Genomic DNA, 17,980 nt, shown 5'->3' on the forward strand with positions numbered 1-17,980 from the left:
AAAGTTCAAACCCTGCAGGGGTGTCCCAACTTAGCCCATCACAAGCTCTCACGGTCAATGAAGGATATTCCTTCTCCTAGGAAGACCCGATCAGACTCGGAATCCCGGGTACAAGACATTTCGACAATGGTAAAACAAGACCAGCAAAGCCACCCGAATGTGCCGACAAATACCGATAGGAGCTGCACATATCCCGTTCTCAGGGCACACTGGATTGTCCAAGATTCCGGTAGGCCAACCCAGAGTTGACCCTGGTGGCCACCGGCTGCTGACAGGTTGGACCAACACTCAGAGGAGCACTGGCCCGGGGGTTTAAAATAAAGATGACCCTCGGGCTTCAGAAACCCGAGGGAAAAAGGCTTAGGTGGCAAATGGTAAAACCAAGGTTGGGCCTTGCTGGAGGAGTTTTATTCAAAGCGAACTGTTAAGGGGTCCCATTCCCCCAACCGCGTAAGGAACACAAAATCATGGAACATAACACCGGTATGACGGAAACTAGGGCGGCAAGAGTGGAACAAAACACCAGGCATAAGGCCGAGCCTTCCACCCTTTACCAAGTATATAGATGCATTAAAGTAAACAAGATATATTGTGATATCCCAAACATATCCATGTTCCAGCAAGGAACAAACTTCAACTTCACCTGCAACTAGCAACGCTATAAGAGGGGCTAAGCAAAAGTGGTAACATAGCCAAACAACGGTTTTCTAGGAAAAGGTGGGTTAGAGGCTTTACATGGCAATATGGGAGGTATGATATAGCAAGTGGCAGGTATCGCAGCATAGCAATAGAGTGAGCAACTAGCAAACAAAGATATAAGTGATTTCAAGGGTATGGTCATCTTGCCTGAGATTCCACAAGGAAGAAGAATGAGTCCATGAAGAAGACAAATGGACGTAGTCGAACGGATCCTCACAAACGCGACGTTATCAGAACTAACCTGAAGAAGCAACACCGGAAAGAAGCAAACAATATAGTAAAACAACCATCACATAAACATGGCATGATGCACAACCAAGTATGATGCATGTCCGGTTTAATGAAGCATGGCATGGCAAAGTGCACAAGCAACACTACAAGTTAAGTGGAGCTCAATATGCAACGAGTTTCATATTGACGGAACACCACATTCAAGTTATTTAGTTCGATCTTGTTTATGTACCCAACAATATTAAATGTTGATTAACATGGCAAGAGGTGAAGCAAATGAAAACTACCTATCTAGGCAAGTTTAAATGAGGCCGGAACAACAAACAACAAGTCTGGAGAAATCCTCATGAGCATATATTAGATTTGGTACTGTTCTGTCCTAGACCATATTTTAGAGTTGTTAAGCATGCAAAGTAATGCCACCATATTAAACTTGGCATTTTTCTACCCCATTTACACATAAAGATTATTTAAATCCGAGCTACGGTTAATTAGTTATGAATTAAAGCATTTTAACATGGCAATTAAGCAAATACATGCAAACAGTAGTTTAAACATTTTAAACATGGATGGAAGTTGGAAATTATTAATCTACACAAAATTCTAAGCAACTTTGATATAAAGTTTGTTTAAATCTGATGCACGGTTTGTGAGTTATTAAATGCATGAACTAGAGGGACTAAACTGTAAAACTGCAACACTGAGGATAAATGCTAAAAACGCAGCGCAGGAAAAGCATACTATGGGCCGAAACTGGCAGGCCCAATATGATAAAGAAGAAGAAAAAAAGTTGGGGCACTGGGTGTGGCCTCACCCAGTGGGCCTGGCCCAATTGAAGGAGAGGCCTGGCGCGCCATTCGCTTTGCTGGGCTATGCGGGGAAGTGGCCAAGGCGTTGGCGATGCGGTCAACATGGGGCGTGGGGCAAGGTGCTGCTGCTCTCGTCTCTGAACTCTAAAGGACAGAAACATCAGCGGGACGAGAGGTTCAGAGCGGCAGCAGCGCTGGAGACGAGCGGTTCCAGGAGCGGGGCATCGTTCTCCGGCGAGGCACTTGGCGGCGGTGACGAATTCAGGAGGATGGCGACGTTGGGCGCGGTCGACGGCGAAGACCTGCCAGTCCGACGAGGTACCGAACAAGGAGGACGGGGAGGGGCGTCGGGGCCGGATCCTGCTCTGCTGCTGCGGGCACGGGGACGAGGAGGGAGCTCGTGCTCCTGCAGGGGAACACGGGGAAAAGAGAGAGAGGTTAGATCAGAGGGAGAAGAAGAAGGGGAGGAAGGAGGGGCGACGACGATGTGGAGGAGGCGGGTGAGCTCTGCTGATCCTCGGGGAGAATAAGCGGAGGCGCGGGAGCCTCCGGTGCTGCTGCTGTCACCGACGGCGGCGAGCTCTGGCTCGAGGGGAAGACCGAGGCGCTCGGGAACAGGGTGGTGAGGTGGTTCGAGGTGGAGGCACGCAGGGGGATCCGGTGGCCGCGGGGTTGAGGACGAGGTGGAGGCAGCGCGGTCGCGGGTTGCTGCTACTACTCCGGCGAGGTGGCTCGGGGCATGCTGGTTCCTCGGGCACGAGGGATCGAGCGAGGAGGAGGGGTTGCGCTAGTTGGTGGGTTGGATTTTTTGGATTGGGAGGGGATGGATTGGATTGGATCGGGGGAAAACGAGGAGGGCGGTTGGTTGGTTCAGTGGATCGGGCAGGGGAGATCCCGAGGGGGGATTTGGTCAGGTGGCAGCGGCGATGTGACAAACTCCTAGGTTTTAGGGTTTGATCTGATATATATATATATAACAAGTGGATTTTTGGATAGGGGCATTTGGTCCCTGCGATCTATATCGTACGGTCCCGGATAAATAGGTTAGGGAGCCCAATTAAGAAAACGGAGACGTTTTGTAGATGTTCGGGGATGATCCGGACACAACGGTAGCGACAGTCCGAGTCGGGTTCGGGACAACTTTCGGACGCGCGCGCGAGGAGGGCCGCGGGCTGACGAGAGAGGTTAGGTTGGACCTGGCGGTAGGTAGTGGACTGTGTAGACGGTCTAGAGAGGAAAGAGAGGGAAAACCCGGCAACAGTTTTCGGAGACCGAAAACGTCCGACGATTTGACCGACTATATTGTCGCTATAGTTATCCGTTGGGGCGTCAAACGGACTCCGAAAGCGATGAAACTTGGCAGGCGACCTACCGACAACATAACAACACCGCATGCCAACTTTCAACCAATTCCGAGAACATTTTTCCGGCCACTTATAAAATACTATTTCGGACGTGCCGCGGGCGCGTGCAAGTGTAGTTGGGCTCAGAACGGACAACGGAGAGAACGGGGAGACCGGGACGGATGCAAGTTTTGAAAACATGCTGATGCAATGCGGATGATAACATGGCAAGATGCGACACGCAAGCAAAAGACAAGGCAACAACAGCGAATAACTGGAAGACACCTGGCGCGTAGGTCTCGGCGCGTTACAAGTAGATCCATCTAGTGGCTTTTTCCTTGGGATTTGTTTAGTTAAAAGTTAGCCATTGCAACTTCGTGTACTTCGTTTGTGTCCAACGACCGGACCAAGACCGCTTTTGGATCCCGACCTTTATCAATACTTCATCTATTTTCGCAATATTCAGATTACATTATCATATTCTTGCTTGTTCTTCGATTACGTGCAGGAATAGACCTTCGTGGTCAGGCTGATCGTGCTTCCAGCATCGTCAGTAACCTCAGGAGATTGGTGTAGCGATTGCTAAGGCACAACGTCGTGCACGTTTGTAGTCGGATCCTCAAAGTCGTCTCCACCAAATTGATAGTTATCATCTCATCGAAAGATCGGGACACCCTCGCCTCTATCAAGTGGTATCAGTTTTCAGGTTGCTCGGTGAGAATTTCCAGCTTTTCCTAGATTAGATTTATTTTCTTACCTATTGTCCAAGAAATGCCTAAAAAAAGTTAGATCTATTCATCCTTTATCCAAGCCAGTCTGAGCCTTTGCAATTTTCTTTTCATTGCTTGCATAATTGAATTATCGGTTGCATCGTCGTGATGAGTTGCTGGTCTTAGTGTCTAGTTCGTTTAGAGTTTCGAGTTCTGTTCACATTAGTCACGCCACCACTGCATCGTTATCCCATCCGCTGTCCACCACCCATCCATCAATTTCCACCACGTGCTACCCATTGTTCATTTTCACAATCATAGTTGAGGTCGTTGACATCTTCGCTAGATCCAATCTGCATCTTATCTAATTTGTCTTGGAAAGAGGGAGAGAGAAAAAAAAGGCTGAGAAAAAAAGAGAGGAAAAAGTTAAAAAAAAGTCAGAGAAAAAAAGAGAGAAAAAAGTTAAAAAAAGTCAGAGAAAAAAAGGAAAGAAAGAAAAAAAGTGTGAGGAAAAAAATAGAGAAGAAAAAAACAAAATTTGGATATATCTAGACTCAATCTCGTAGTTGAATTCGGATTGGAATCTGTTTTGTGCACTGTTCAGTAAAACAGGCATAACTTCCTCATACGAAGTCCGTTTAGGCTCCGCGAGTACTCAAATAAAAGTTAGCGACGAGCCTCATCTAAATAGTTGAATAAGCTAGTTCAATATTTGGCAGCTCAAAATCGGCTTCTAAATAGGTCTTTTTGCCCTCCGAAGTTCACGAACACAACTTATTCCACCTTTTCAGACCGATTTTAGAATTTTTTGACTCCTCATATCAACTCGGAATTGAGTGATTTTTTTGTGTTTGAAAGCTTGTGTCAATACCATTTTTTTAAAAAAAATAGCAAAAAAGGCACAAACTTTTTCATAGGAAAGTTGGAGACAAAGTTGTTGATATATCCTGCTTGGCTGTTGTTTCACATCATTATCTTTACTGCCGTTGTGATCTTCACTTATATCTTGCTGTCCAGAGCTACTTAGTATCCTTCATTGATGCTAGTTGTGCTATGACGTGACCTCATTAGTGTTCTAGGCTCGCGTCTCTAATTCGGTCTAGCCCAGGACTAGCATAGTACCGTCGTTGAACATTTATTCAACATTGCATCTCTGAATTGATTATTGCTAATATTTTGCTACCATATATAGCCAACCCAGCTCCACATATTTCTACACCGTGTATACATACGTTCCCCTGGCAATCGCTTTACACAATCTTTGGAGTTATTTGACACCGCTGGTTGCCTGTCACCACCTGTCGCATGGTAAGAACTTGTAAGATATTGATATTTGCCTTACTGTGAGCACTTTACAACCACATCCTAGTAGTTCATAGGAACATTATTCTCGAATTTTGTTTCTTGTTTCTACTAATCATGACAGGTTCCAGAGATAGAAGTTCTTGGACGACAGACACATCTTCACCATCACGAGAGTTGGGACAACACATACAAGCACATGGTCAGGTTATCTTTTTACCGCCATTTGAGGGTAGATTTAATCCTGCTATTTATCTTGCTTGGGAGCTTGAAGTAGAACAAGTTTTTAGTCACCATGACTTTTCTGAACTTGAGCGAGTGCGAGCTGCCACTAGAGCATTTATTGGTTTTGCTTTTTTTTGGTGGAGTGTGCATTGTAAGAAAAACATTGATAACCAACCCACAACTTGGAAAGATTTGAAATATGTAATGAGACAACACTTTTTCCCTCCTTACTATCGTCGTGAATTGCTCCGCAAATTTGAACAATTTAAACAAGGCAACAACAATGTTCATGCTTACTACCAAGAGTTCAAATCTTATATGCATCATTGTGACATAGAAGAATCTGAGGATGATACAATGAATAGATTTTTTGGTGGTTTGAACCATGATATTCAGGCAAGATTTCAGTATATTCCTCGTTGAATTACTGGTATGTATGTTCGTGCTTGTACCTTTGAGAGACAGATACAGGAGGATGCATTGGGTGACTACAACAACTACTATTCCAGTTCATGCTCACCACCGCCGGTTGGTTCCTCCACCGTTGCACCTAATAGAGCAGCTCCACCTCGTATTGTGAGCGCGACATCATCTCAAGAGTATGGTACATTGTCAACGTCCGTACCTACATCAGCTACGTCTTTGCGACAAGGTAACAATATAGGTACTGATGATATAACTTCACATGAGAATGATGCATGCCTAGTTAACTTGAATGCATCATGTGTTGAGTTACTTGTTGATTTGAGCACACCACCTATTTTAGAGAATCTTGTTACTGTCATGAATGCGTCATGTGATCAAATAACTAAAATACCAACAATTTTGAGTGCACCCATTGAATTAACCGTTGATGCAAAAGAATCAATGTTTAATCATTTTGATATGACCTCTAATCTTGGTGATGATTCTATGTCCAATGACTTATTGCATGTTTGCTTATTTAAGCATGTTGTAGCATGTAAATTTGATGCAAGTAAGGTTTATTCATCAATGTTGGGATGGTTTAATGATGAACATTGTCAATCTTTTGAAATGAATAAGAGCTTCACTTATATGTGCAAACTGAGTTGCAATATTTTCATGCCTTCTACTTCTTGTGATAATTTTTTGGCTTTAGATTTTATGAACTATGAAAGTTACTCATGTATACATGTGTCATATGTGCAAAAATCAAAGGAAGTAAAAATGGATGACATATATATATATACAACATGTACACCTTGTCTCTTTTGTTAGCCACATTTCAGATTAAGCAACACCGAGGACGGCTTTGTTTTCAAGAAGGGGAGGATGATGAGTCAGCCTAGACGTGGCGAGCGGGCTTTCGGCCCGGCTCGCGGCCCGCTATGGACCGGACCGTACGGTCTTGGCCCGCTCAAGAATATGGTCGGTCCGGTTACGAAATATCGGCCCGTAAAAGTGTCGGTCCGGTTCGGTTTTAGCTCGGTCCAACTCGGTTAACCGAAACAACGCAACTCAAAAACAACCCAGCACACGATTCTGCGATATGCGTAATCAGCGTTCTTTTGTTTTCTTTCCTTTTTATTCTGTCCGATCCACACATCTCGGAGATCATGACCCGTCGTTACGCTACACCTCCCCACGATCTGCCATCTAACTGAAGATCGATCAGAGGCAGACCAAATTTTTGTACGTGGGCATAGCCGTGATAGGCCCTGTTTATTTGCAACATGCAAATTGTAAAGAGGATCAACATGGCACATGCAACAACCCTGCAGTGCAGACTCCTTTCGGCTCAACAGAGTTAACGTGACAGAAATCAGAATTAACGTGTCAAAAAAACAGGAAGCAACGAGGCAACACCATTAATTACATAACACTACCTCGTGAGTAACATAGCTTCCATGGGATTCATCCGCTCAGGGGCCTCCCAGATGAAAAAACTCCAGCTACACATGGTAGGAAGGAAGAACTAGGGCACCAGCCTGAATGCACTGACGGTGACGCCGCCGCTGCTACTCGAGGCGTCCCTGCGCTTCTTCTCAACGAGCTCAGAGAAGGCCATGTCGAGCGTGGCGATGAGGCCCGCGGCTGCTTCCCCTCTCCTTCCTCTCCTTCCCATACCCTATAGACTCCCGTCGCCGTGCGCTGCCGCTCGCCGTCGCCGTCTGCCACGAGCGGTCCACTCGGTCCGGCACGAGCTTTACCACTGCCGGTCCGGTCCAGGAAAAGAGGACCGAGGAGTTGCTCGGTCCGGTCCGGTCCGGTCCGCCGCCGGCCTGTCCAAACGACGGCTCGGTCAGGGTCCGGACCGGCCCGGACCGTGTCCACCCTGAATGATGAGGACATGACTACCTTGGATACGACCAAAAATATTGCATACATGCATATTTGTTAGGTGATTTCTAGTGCAAACTATTCAATAATCTATTTATGTTATCCAGAACAAAAATACTTCAGACTCTTGTGTTTTGTCTAATTGCAGGTGTATGGGACATTTGTACAATCCACATATGAAGATAAGGGAAAAGGAGAACTTTAGGTTCTGTTCAAAAAGTCCTCTCACGTCACTTTTGGGCCAAGAGAAGATAGAGTCCAAGCCTCTCACATTCTGGATTCAGATTCGGACTGCATAGACATACCTGACTCAAAACGTCAACAACTTTTTCATACGGACTCCGAATTGGGTGATTCTTTTTTTCATGGAAAGTAGATTTCGTGCTCTTTCCAACCCATTTGGAATCACCTTCAAATTAGTCCGGAGCATTGAGATATCGACGAAACAATCTGATGCTGCAGCAGAATCTGAGTCAAACAACAAGTCCAAAGGTGTTGCACCACCTCCACTTGGGCCCATGAGCCTTGTACGACCTAGGGTTAGTTTTAGGATTCCTTGGGACGTCCTTCCACCTCCTTGGCCGCCACCCCTTGCTCCTATATAAGTAGATCCATCTAGTAGCTTTTTCCTTGGGATTTGTTTAATTAAAAGTTAGCCATTGCAACTTCGTGTACTTCGTTTGTGTCCAGCGACCAGACCAAGACCGCTTTCGGATCCCCACCTTTATCAATACTTCATCTATATTCGCAATATTCAGATTGCATTATCATATTCTTGCTTGTTCTTCGATTGCGTGCAGGAATAGACCTTCGTGGTCAGGCTGATCATGCTTCCAGCATCGTCAGTAACCTCGGGAGATTGGTTTAGCGATTGCTAAGGCGCAACGTCGTGCACGTTTGTAGTCGGATCGTCAAAGTCGTCTTCACCAAATCGATAGTTATCATCTCATCGAAAGATTGGGACACCCTCGCCTCTATCAAGTCGTGGACATGGATGGATGAAGGTAACTATCCACATGTCAAAGTCATGAATTGGTTTCGAGGTTTGCTATAAAGGTTGTGTTGTTGTTTCCTTATATGGCATGAAATCTGTATCGGGTTTTTTCCGGAGAAACTTTCGTTCTATTCATCTTCAATCATGGCAATACGAACAACAGAAATATTAAAAACTGCATCTAGATCCGTAGATCACCTAGCGATGACTACATACCCTGAAGTGGGCCGAAAGCGCGCCACTGTCATCGTCCCTACCTCGGTGGAGTCGGGAAAAAATTGTTGTAGTAGATAGTCGGGAAGTTGTCATGCTAAGGCTCGTAAGACCAGCGCACCAGAACAACAACCGTTAATGATAAAGAGTAGCATAGATCAGAAGGATCCAACCTGAAGACATACACATATGTAGACGAACTACAACCCGATCCGAACAAATCCATCAAAGACATATTCGTCGAAGACACCTCCACACATCCACCGATGATGCTAGACGCACCACCGGGACAGGGGCTAGGCAGGGAGAAACTTATTCCATCTTCAAGGAGCCGCCATCGTCTCACCTTGCTGAGCAAAACACAAACCCTAACAAAATTCAAAGAAATGTCTAAAAACGAAACCCTCCCGCTGGCAAGGGCCGGGTTCCACCACGTCGCCATCACTGGAGAGAGGCAGACTGGTGGCGGCACCGGCGGAAGGAAGGGGAACCCTAAATTTTTTTGGAGAAGAGGCGAGATTTATTTGCTCATGGATAATTCTTAATCTATACCTAATAATAAAAGGGTTATTGCTTCTTGCGGTACGTCATGGAAATTACCCTCAAAGTTGCAAAATATTGCCCACCGATGCCACCTGCAAGTGATAAAAAACATTTCACACACGGGAAACCCCTGCCTGGGTCGGCTCATGCAGTAGGGACCTCCTATACTGCACTCTGTATGCTGGGAGAGGATGCAGAGCGTCCGTTTAGGTCGGCCATGTCCGGGCGGCCTGTTTTTTTCTTCTGTTTTTTCTACTTTAAATAATTTCGGACTCCAAAAAAGTTCTGAAAATAAAAAAAAAGAATTTTAAAATGAGATGTTTGTGGATTAAAAATGTTTGTGATTTTATAAAAAATGTTCGTGATTTTATAAAAAAAAATTCAAAATTTTGAAAAAAGGTTCAGGATTTTTCCAAAAGTTTGTGTATTAAAAAATGTTAATGAACTTGAACAAAATTTCGCCAATTCAAAAAATGTTCATGAATGAAAAAATATCCTAAAAATTCGAAAACTGGTCGTGACTTACAAAATAGTTTATTCATTCATAAATTGTTCGTTGATTCAAAAATGATCATGCATTTTAAAAAATGTCCGTTAAATCAAAAAAATGTTCGTGAATTTTAAAAATTATTCCACCATTTTTCATAGCAATGTTCATCCATTCTAGAAATGTTCGCCGATTCAAGAAAATTGTTTAAAAAATGTTCATAAGTTTTTAAAAATGTTTGCAAATGTATAAAATGTTCATGAATTCAAAAATGTTATTGATTTTAGAAAATGTTTGAAAATTTGTAAAAGTTTTCATGAATTTAAAAAATATTCATGATTTCAAATGTGTTCATGAGTTTAAAACATTGTTCATGATTTCATGAAATTGAGAGTGATAGTGTATCTCAATGATGCAGCAAAATGCAATCATGGTCATTGAAGATTTTTTTTCTCCCATTACAACGGACAGGCCTTTTGCTAGTTTGTATCATATACGAACAATTCCTCATAGTAAGCGGAACGTATATGGTGTTGTTACATAATCTAGTGTAGAATGAAGACATAATGTAAGGATAAGCTGATTTGCATCAAACCCCGACTCAAGTCATATCGTGTAATGCATAACACCAATAGCGTTCACGTCAAGAAACTATTTATCTCAAGCATGTATCTGAAAGAATTACCGGTGTAAACTTGGATTGAAGTATCACGTTGACAATATTCACGTACAGAACGGAAGTTATAACATTCTCTGCAAAGCATACATGTTCACCGGACGAAAAACACGATAAATTACACGACGAAGTACATTACACAGATGCAGTTCCATGCTCAACGCCTCAAATTTGATCAGTGAGAGAGACCCACTGCTACCTCGGCTTTTAGATATTTATGCAGCTACGTCGTCAGTCGCCACGAGGCAACTGAATGATGGGGAAAACACACAAAGATAGTGAGCTCTATGATATATGTCAACACATCGGGCTTCCCCTAAAATAGATTTTGCGCAGCATGATGTTCCCTTTTACAGTGTCCAAGCCTAAGCTGACGATTTCCCCGTCTGTTCTGCTAAAAAATGCTCGAGCATGTCCTCCTCATCATCTGCACCCACATTAGGACGGCACGTTTTAAGGTACATGTCACTATCTAATATCCACAAAAAGTGCTAGTAGCATATTTACCTTCAAAATCGTCATCGAATTCGATATCCTCCTCCTCCTCTTCCTCATCTTCTTCAGCAACTGTACCTGCTCCTTTCTGAAAAGACAACTTATGTAATGAGAGAGTTACAAAAAACATCGATAAATACAGAAATAGAAACAGGTGGCAGTAGTTAGGCATGTCCGCAAGTATGCTGCACAGAGTCAAGGGAAAACATCTTATATAGGATGATGAACTCTACCGTTATATGCCTTCCACTTTCAAAATACTGTCTTCCAGAGAGTTTCTTTTCCTTTGGGGCAGTAAGAGCTGACTCTGGCATTAGCCTGCACATAATGGAAACTCAGAAGACTATCCATTTGGGCACTTCAATTAAGCAACAAATGCTATGAAAAACATGTCACGTGTGAGGAAGATTCATTTTCCATGACATAATCAAGGGCAAAGTCAGTTATACTATATAACAAAAATAGAATAAATAACTGGATGCTTACTTAGCACGCTGCAGCGCCAATTCAGCTTCAAAACGTTCCCTCCAGGCCATAAAGCTCTCTACAGTAACAGCTTCACCATGGGGTATAATGACCTAATACGCACGTAAATCTTTCATGCATTAAGTATATGCATTGAAATTGTATATGCTACGGTGAATGGAACAGTAAGTTTCTACAGTCGATAATTCAATAGTATAACACATGTAATAGTCACATTTGCTGGAGTAACCATGTAAGTGGCTCAGTGGGACAAGCAGAAGAAACACTTCAAAACATGCAGCCAATTGCTGCCAGTGGAATTCTGTATGGTGATATATGCAACGCTTGCACATGCCAGTTTGACAGCAATGGCTGAACCCAGGTTATACAGATACTCCCTCCGTTCCAAATTACTTGTCTTAGATTTGTCTAGATACGGAGGTATCTAGCACTAAAATGAGTCTAGATACATCCGTATCTAGACAAATCCAAGACAAGTAATTCGGAACGGAGGGAGTACATTGCAAAGAACATACAAAATTAGAAGAAACTAAAGCTAAGAATACCTCCTCTGCTGGTTCTTCAGTTTCGTCAGGTTCCTCATCTCCAGCATTTTGACCATATTTTTCAGTTAACCATTCTTTAGCCGAGTCGAGAAGAGTATAAATCATAGCCATACCAAGATTCTCAGTTGCCTAAATGATTGGAAGGTTGCACATAAATGAGAAGACATATCAGGTGAATGAGGGGGATGTATATACCTCACAACCAATAATACACTTCTAATGAGTTGTGTTGGTATTTGAGCACACTATATTGAATTTCAATGACCTTTTGGCGAATCCTAGAATACTACATCTGGGTCAAAACATGGGTTGTTGTGAATATTGACAAGGTCTTCAAAATGAAACTTTGGTGATTGAACTTCTATGAATACATGCTTTCTCATTAATTAAGTATAATATTCAGAAATTATATTTAAGGGTTGTGATAGGCTTGGCGAGCCAACGTAAAAACTAGCCAGTCTTTTGGGTATGAAACCCATTTGGGCGAGAGTAGTACTAGGATGGGTGACCTCCTGGGAAGTCCTCGTGAAAGGGTTTCATATCTAGCCTACCCCAACTTGTTTGGGATAAAAGGCTTCGTAAGTAAGTAAGTAATTCAGAAATTATATTTAATGATACATCTAGTAATACCAATGTGGTGTTCTAGATGTTGGTATTTTTCTCTATACTCACAAACATAAAATTATTTGACTAGCATTTTTATAAAATGACATGCATTGTGGCTCAAGAGGGAGAACGAACCAGTTTTCTGCGGTGGGGGTTTCCTTGGCTGTTTTGTTGTTTGGAGTCTCTATGGGCTGTGGGTGCTGTTGTCAGCTCGGGTTATTGTGGGTCGCTAAGCACCCTATGGGTGTTGTTCTTGTGGTTAGCTAGACAAGAGTAAGCAACGTTGGTGCAAGTTTGCCAACCACAGTGGTTATGATGTGGGGAACAGTGTTCTTATCGCGTCCTTATATCGTCGCTATATCGACGATATAACAGTGTGGCGCGGTCGTAGCCTGAAGCGTCCAGGCTTGCGATATGTTTGGCCGTTGGTGTCCGCCATACACGTGTGGCATCCGTAGGTCATTCATATGATGTGTTTTTGGTCGCCAAACCAGAAATTGGACGCCATGGACTAGGTGAGCTCGTGCGTGCGGGAACAGCAGCCAGCGGCGGGAGAAATTGGCGCGCGCGCTTGAACAATCAGCCAGCGGCGGGAAGGAAAAAGCTTTCCAGACTCCAGAGGCAGAGCGAGAGCGAGAGCGGACATGGCAGGTTGAAATCGTTGCATACCTCGAGTCTCGACCTCGTCCTCTCCGGCGAACGGCCAACGACAGCAAACTCCGCCTCCGCACCACCTCCCCTCCAGCCCTGCGAGCCATTTTCCCTCCACCCCCCCCCCCCCCCTCCCCCCTCCCCCCCCCCCCCCCCCCCCTTCCCCTCCCTCTGCCAGCCCCTTTCCCCTCCAGATCCAGCTGTAGGGCAGCGCCTCTGCTCCAATCCAGCACCACTGCTCCTCTCCTACGTTCATCAGGTGACCATCAGTGTATCTCCCCGGCTCCCCCCTCCCCCTCTTCTTCTCCTTGCTCTTCCTCCCCATGCCAGTGCTCTGTTTCTTCTGTATCTGTCCTCTCTGTTCTAATTTCTGAATATGTGATGTACATGTACTGTCGACTGCTTGTTGCGCTGTTGCTATATGTAGTGTTCAGTTTTGAGTGTAGAGGTATGTTTCTATGTACCTGTGATGTACATGTACTGCCTGACTGCATGTACTACTTGGGCAACCACGAGGTATGCATGTAGATGTAGTCATGTACAGCTCATTTGGTGCTTTAGTTTGTTGTCATACATATTATATAGTTAGGTTATGTCTATGAAGTTGTGATTTAATTTGTTATCATTCGCCATAAGGTTGTGTCTATGATGTCGCCACGCCATACGCCATAAGCGTTATAATGTTATGAAGGGGGTCGGTCGCCATAAAACGCATTACGCCATAAAAACATTGGTGGGGAATAGTCCACACAAGGTGTCATGGACTCATGGTTACTCCAGGTGTTTTCCATTAAAATCTCAGCTCCTGTATTTAATTGGCACTCTTAATTGAATGGCAGAGCTCCTGCTAGCTTTTCAAAAGAAAAAAAAACAGATACCCCCACCCCGTGAATAATAATAATAAAATAACTGTCCATGGTTATTTGGTTCGTTCCAATTATTTAACTTGAAATAAGTTCAGCTTCAGTTGCACACTTCGACGATTTTAGCTATGTGAACTGAACACGGGATTGGAGCCAAAACCAAGTCTTACATACCTCTTGGTCAAGCTTTTCTTTCAAGGATGTGAGGTCGTCTGGTTTAATACCCCGTACACTGCAGATGTTGTTTGCAATTCAAATATAAGCTTTAGAAAACAATAAGCACACGGCTTGCACCAAAAGCAAGAGTATCCATAGACAAAATGCTTGCTTCAAGCCATGCTGGATCATCAAGTTCTAAGTAAAATAACACAACCTTTTGATATTCACAAGTGGAGGCTCATCTGGGTACTTCTCAGTGTGTGCAAAAACCAGAGCCATTTGAACTGCAAATAAGTCCCAGATAACACAATGACATGAGCCCAGCATTCCGGAATGTATGCAAGCTTATTTGTTTTCCTAAAAACAATAGAATTGTGTACAAAATCAATTTACCTGGTACATGAGCTGCCTCGTCGAAATCATCATCCTAGTCAATATAAAGCAGGGAGAAATCACTAATTGCATCAAACCAATCGAAATAAATTTGTAAACATAACTAGCGCCGCAATTTCAAGTAGGTTAAGCACACGATGTTCATCGTTGTTGCCTAGGGAGAACTCAATCGCGTGCTACAAATGGTGTACACAACGGAAGCATTCCCTGCAAGTACCTGAGGGGATAGCAGGATCTCGAAGCAGCGGGAGTTGGTGTCGATCCCGCTTTCGCTGGGGTCGATCTCTGCATCAAATCCCGTAAACCATGGTGGTTAGGTTTGGCGAGGAATAGCAAGGCCGAGCTACAGAAATCAAAGAAGCAAGTAAATTAGGAAAAGAAGAACCCTTGATGTCGTCCATGAGGATGGCCTGCAGGGCCTCCAACTCCATCTCCTGTTCCTGCTCGTAGTCTTCCATGCCAATTGCCATACACGGAAGCGCAGGCGCACGCACAAGTGCAGTGAGTACCACAGCGGAAGCGGGAGGGGAAGAGGAAGGGCACAGCCAAGTCGGCGTGAGGAGGAAGCAGGGTTTGTGTTCGTCCTACCTGCCATGACGGGTGGCATCTCTATTGCTTCTTACTCTGGTGCTTTACTCGTGGGGGATCCAGTGTTCTCCTACCGGAGAGAAATTGGAGGCGGCGGGGCGGCGGCGGAAAGGCGAGGGGTGCGGCTGCGGGCGTCGCCGGTGGAGAAGTGTGTGCCAAGGGGAGAGAGACGGGCTTGGCAGGGGCTCGTTCCGCTGTGGATGGGCTCGACCAGATAATGGACCTTTAAGCCCATGAGGTTGAGATTGAGAGGCGTTCCACGCAAGGATTTTCTCATAAAAATTCCGAAGGCTAGAGAAAAAAAATCCTCACGCTAGGGTTGTTTCTTTTTTTCTTCCGAGAAAGGGCGCTTTATTAAAGGTTTAAGCATTACACCCGACCTCTGTGCAATTAAGATGCACACAGCCAACAAAGTCCTTACACCAAGCCAAAATAAAAGCAGAAGGCGATATACAAGGAAAAATGAATGATCTGTATAATGCCTAAACTGAAGGTAGCCAAATTCTAAGATCATGCTACCACCCACGTGGGTAAAAGTATCCTCGCCGTAGCCTCCAATCGTGTATACACTTCCGTAAATAGGTCTCGATTTTTCATTCATTGTAGAAAGGATCATAAACGAAAAATCCCAGTACATATGTAGATAACATGCATAAGAGAAGTATTTTTATCGTTAAAAACTTTATCATTCCTACATAGCCAAAACGACCAAATCACGACAAGCGCTCCCGCGGTGGGAAGAATTTTAAATTTGTGATCAATCCCATGTAGCTAGTTGTCAAATATATTAGCAACACTTTAAAGAAGATACAAGCCCTAAGCTATTTGGATGACTGGCCATATAGAATGAGTCAATTTATATTGGAAGAATAAATGTTTTATTGTCTCATAATGAGGACAAAAGACACATTGTGTACTTTCATGCTAATTCCTCTTAATAAGGTTGTCTTTTGTAAGAATAACTCCGCGGTGAAGATACCATGCAAAGATTTTATTCTTAAGAGGTATCTTCATCTTTCAATCTTCTTGTTATGATCAACTGACACGTCAGAGTGGATCAAAGCTCTATACATAGAATCCACTAAGGATTTCCCATTCCCATGTAGGTTCCAACAAAATACATCGGATCCTTGTGACAACTATACCGTGGCTAATCGCTGGAGTAGTATGTTCCATGATTGGAGTCTAGGTCCAATTAAATCTCTTCTGAACGTCACATTTGACCGAAATGATTCCAAAACCTAGTATCATCCTTATGATGCACAGTTGTATAGAGTTGGATATTGTTCCCGGAGTGTTGCATTACCTAGCTACTTATCCTCCCAGAATATAATTTCGGAGCCATCCTTAATCGAGAAGGAACCATAGTGGAAGAAATATTTCTTCGTTGCCATTAGTCCCGCCCAAAAATAGGAGTCCCCAGACTTCCACTATACTTGGGAACCACCTTTGAGCCCACATATTTTCTCCTTAGTAGGTTTGCCATACACCATCTTTCGTCAATAACTTAAACAACCATTTACCGAGGAGGGCCCTATTCTTCACCTCAAGGTCATGAATGCCCAACCCGCACTACTGTAGGATGCTACTAACGCGACACTACGATCAGAGACCCTTTGACGAAACTGTGTGTGATGCATTAATCATAAATGGTGCTGTAAAAAAACTGTCGAAAAGGTGCAAAACGTTTACGATGGCGGAGCCATCAAACATGGTTCAGATTTTAGTCGCGTATGCGATGTAGGGCACACGGTTAATCTATTCGAACTGTTTGCGATGAGGCAGGACAATAGAAACGAGTAGCCATATCAATGTGTGTGCGATAAACGGCATACGGTTCACTCAGACAAACTGTTTTCGATTAGGGAACACAACAGAAACGGTTCAACTTAATAAGATGTGTGTGATATGCGATATACAGTTCACATGGATGAACTATTTGCGATGAGCCAAAAGAACACAAACGAGTCGTGTAAACAAGATGTGTGTGATACATGGCAAACAGCCGACTCGGATGAACTGTTCGCGATGAGAAATTACAACACAGACGGTTAATACAGTTAGTTCGTGTGCGATTCTGTGTGTACAAAAAACTTTGAAAAATGCAAACTAGTTGCTTGCGGTGGCTAGGAGTATAGCATAGGAGTACTCGTGTGCGATGATCAGTAAGTTACACATATGTTTCCTTATGTTAACATATGAGTGAATTTGCAATATGGACAGTTAATATGCAAATGCCTTCTGGACATGGGGCACACGCTTAAACTCAATGAAATGTGTATGATACTAATACTTTCCATGAAAATTTAAGAACTTAGGTAACAACATTTGAGTAACATATATATAGTGGTTACACTATTCGACAAAAGGAGAATTTTTGTAACACGATTTTGACAACCATAGTCCATATCTACATACGTAACATAGTAACAACTATCACATTTTAAGAGGCTAAGAGCCAACAATCATATAGTCCATATCTACATACTTAACATATATAGTAACAGCTAGCACATTTTAAGAGGCTGAGGGCCAACAACCACAACTATCCGCTGGAAGCAGCTTGATCACGGCGATTCGACATCTCGTCAATGAAAAGGAAGAGCCCTCCCGTGCCTTGGTAGAGCATGAGTAGAACAGCGTCTCTAATTTTTTTAATAT

At 43.7% G+C, this 17,980-nt stretch overlaps 1 protein-coding gene across 2 annotated transcripts; it reads right to left on the reverse strand.

The window, feature by feature from the left end:
- Window positions 1-10,530: 10,530 nt before the first annotated feature.
- LOC125543761 (RWD domain-containing protein 1) lies at window positions 10,531-15,547 on the reverse strand. Of its 2 annotated transcripts, XM_048707233.1 has the most exons (11): window positions 15,320-15,547; window positions 15,117-15,182; window positions 14,949-15,016; window positions 14,732-14,765; window positions 14,553-14,622; window positions 14,354-14,411; window positions 12,060-12,188; window positions 11,515-11,606; window positions 11,262-11,346; window positions 11,041-11,116; window positions 10,531-10,960 (listed from the first exon to the last, which is right to left on the reverse strand). In XM_048707233.1, the coding sequence occupies exons 1-11, from the start codon at window positions 15,336-15,338 to the stop codon at window positions 10,899-10,901; spliced, it is 759 nt and encodes a 252-aa protein (XP_048563190.1). In that variant the 5' UTR covers window positions 15,339-15,547; the 3' UTR covers window positions 10,531-10,898. The 2 variants fall into 2 exon arrangements, with proteins under 2 accessions (XP_048563190.1, XP_048563191.1); XM_048707234.1 differs by lacking the exon at window positions 15,320-15,547 and having other exon boundaries at window positions 15,117-15,189.
- Between the last annotated feature and the right edge of the window lie 2,433 nt (window positions 15,548-17,980).

Source organism: Triticum urartu, chromosome 3 (genome assembly GCF_003073215.2).
Source record: "Triticum urartu cultivar G1812 chromosome 3, Tu2.1, whole genome shotgun sequence".
In the NCBI taxonomy this organism is placed as follows: Eukaryota; Viridiplantae; Streptophyta; class Magnoliopsida; order Poales; family Poaceae; genus Triticum; species Triticum urartu.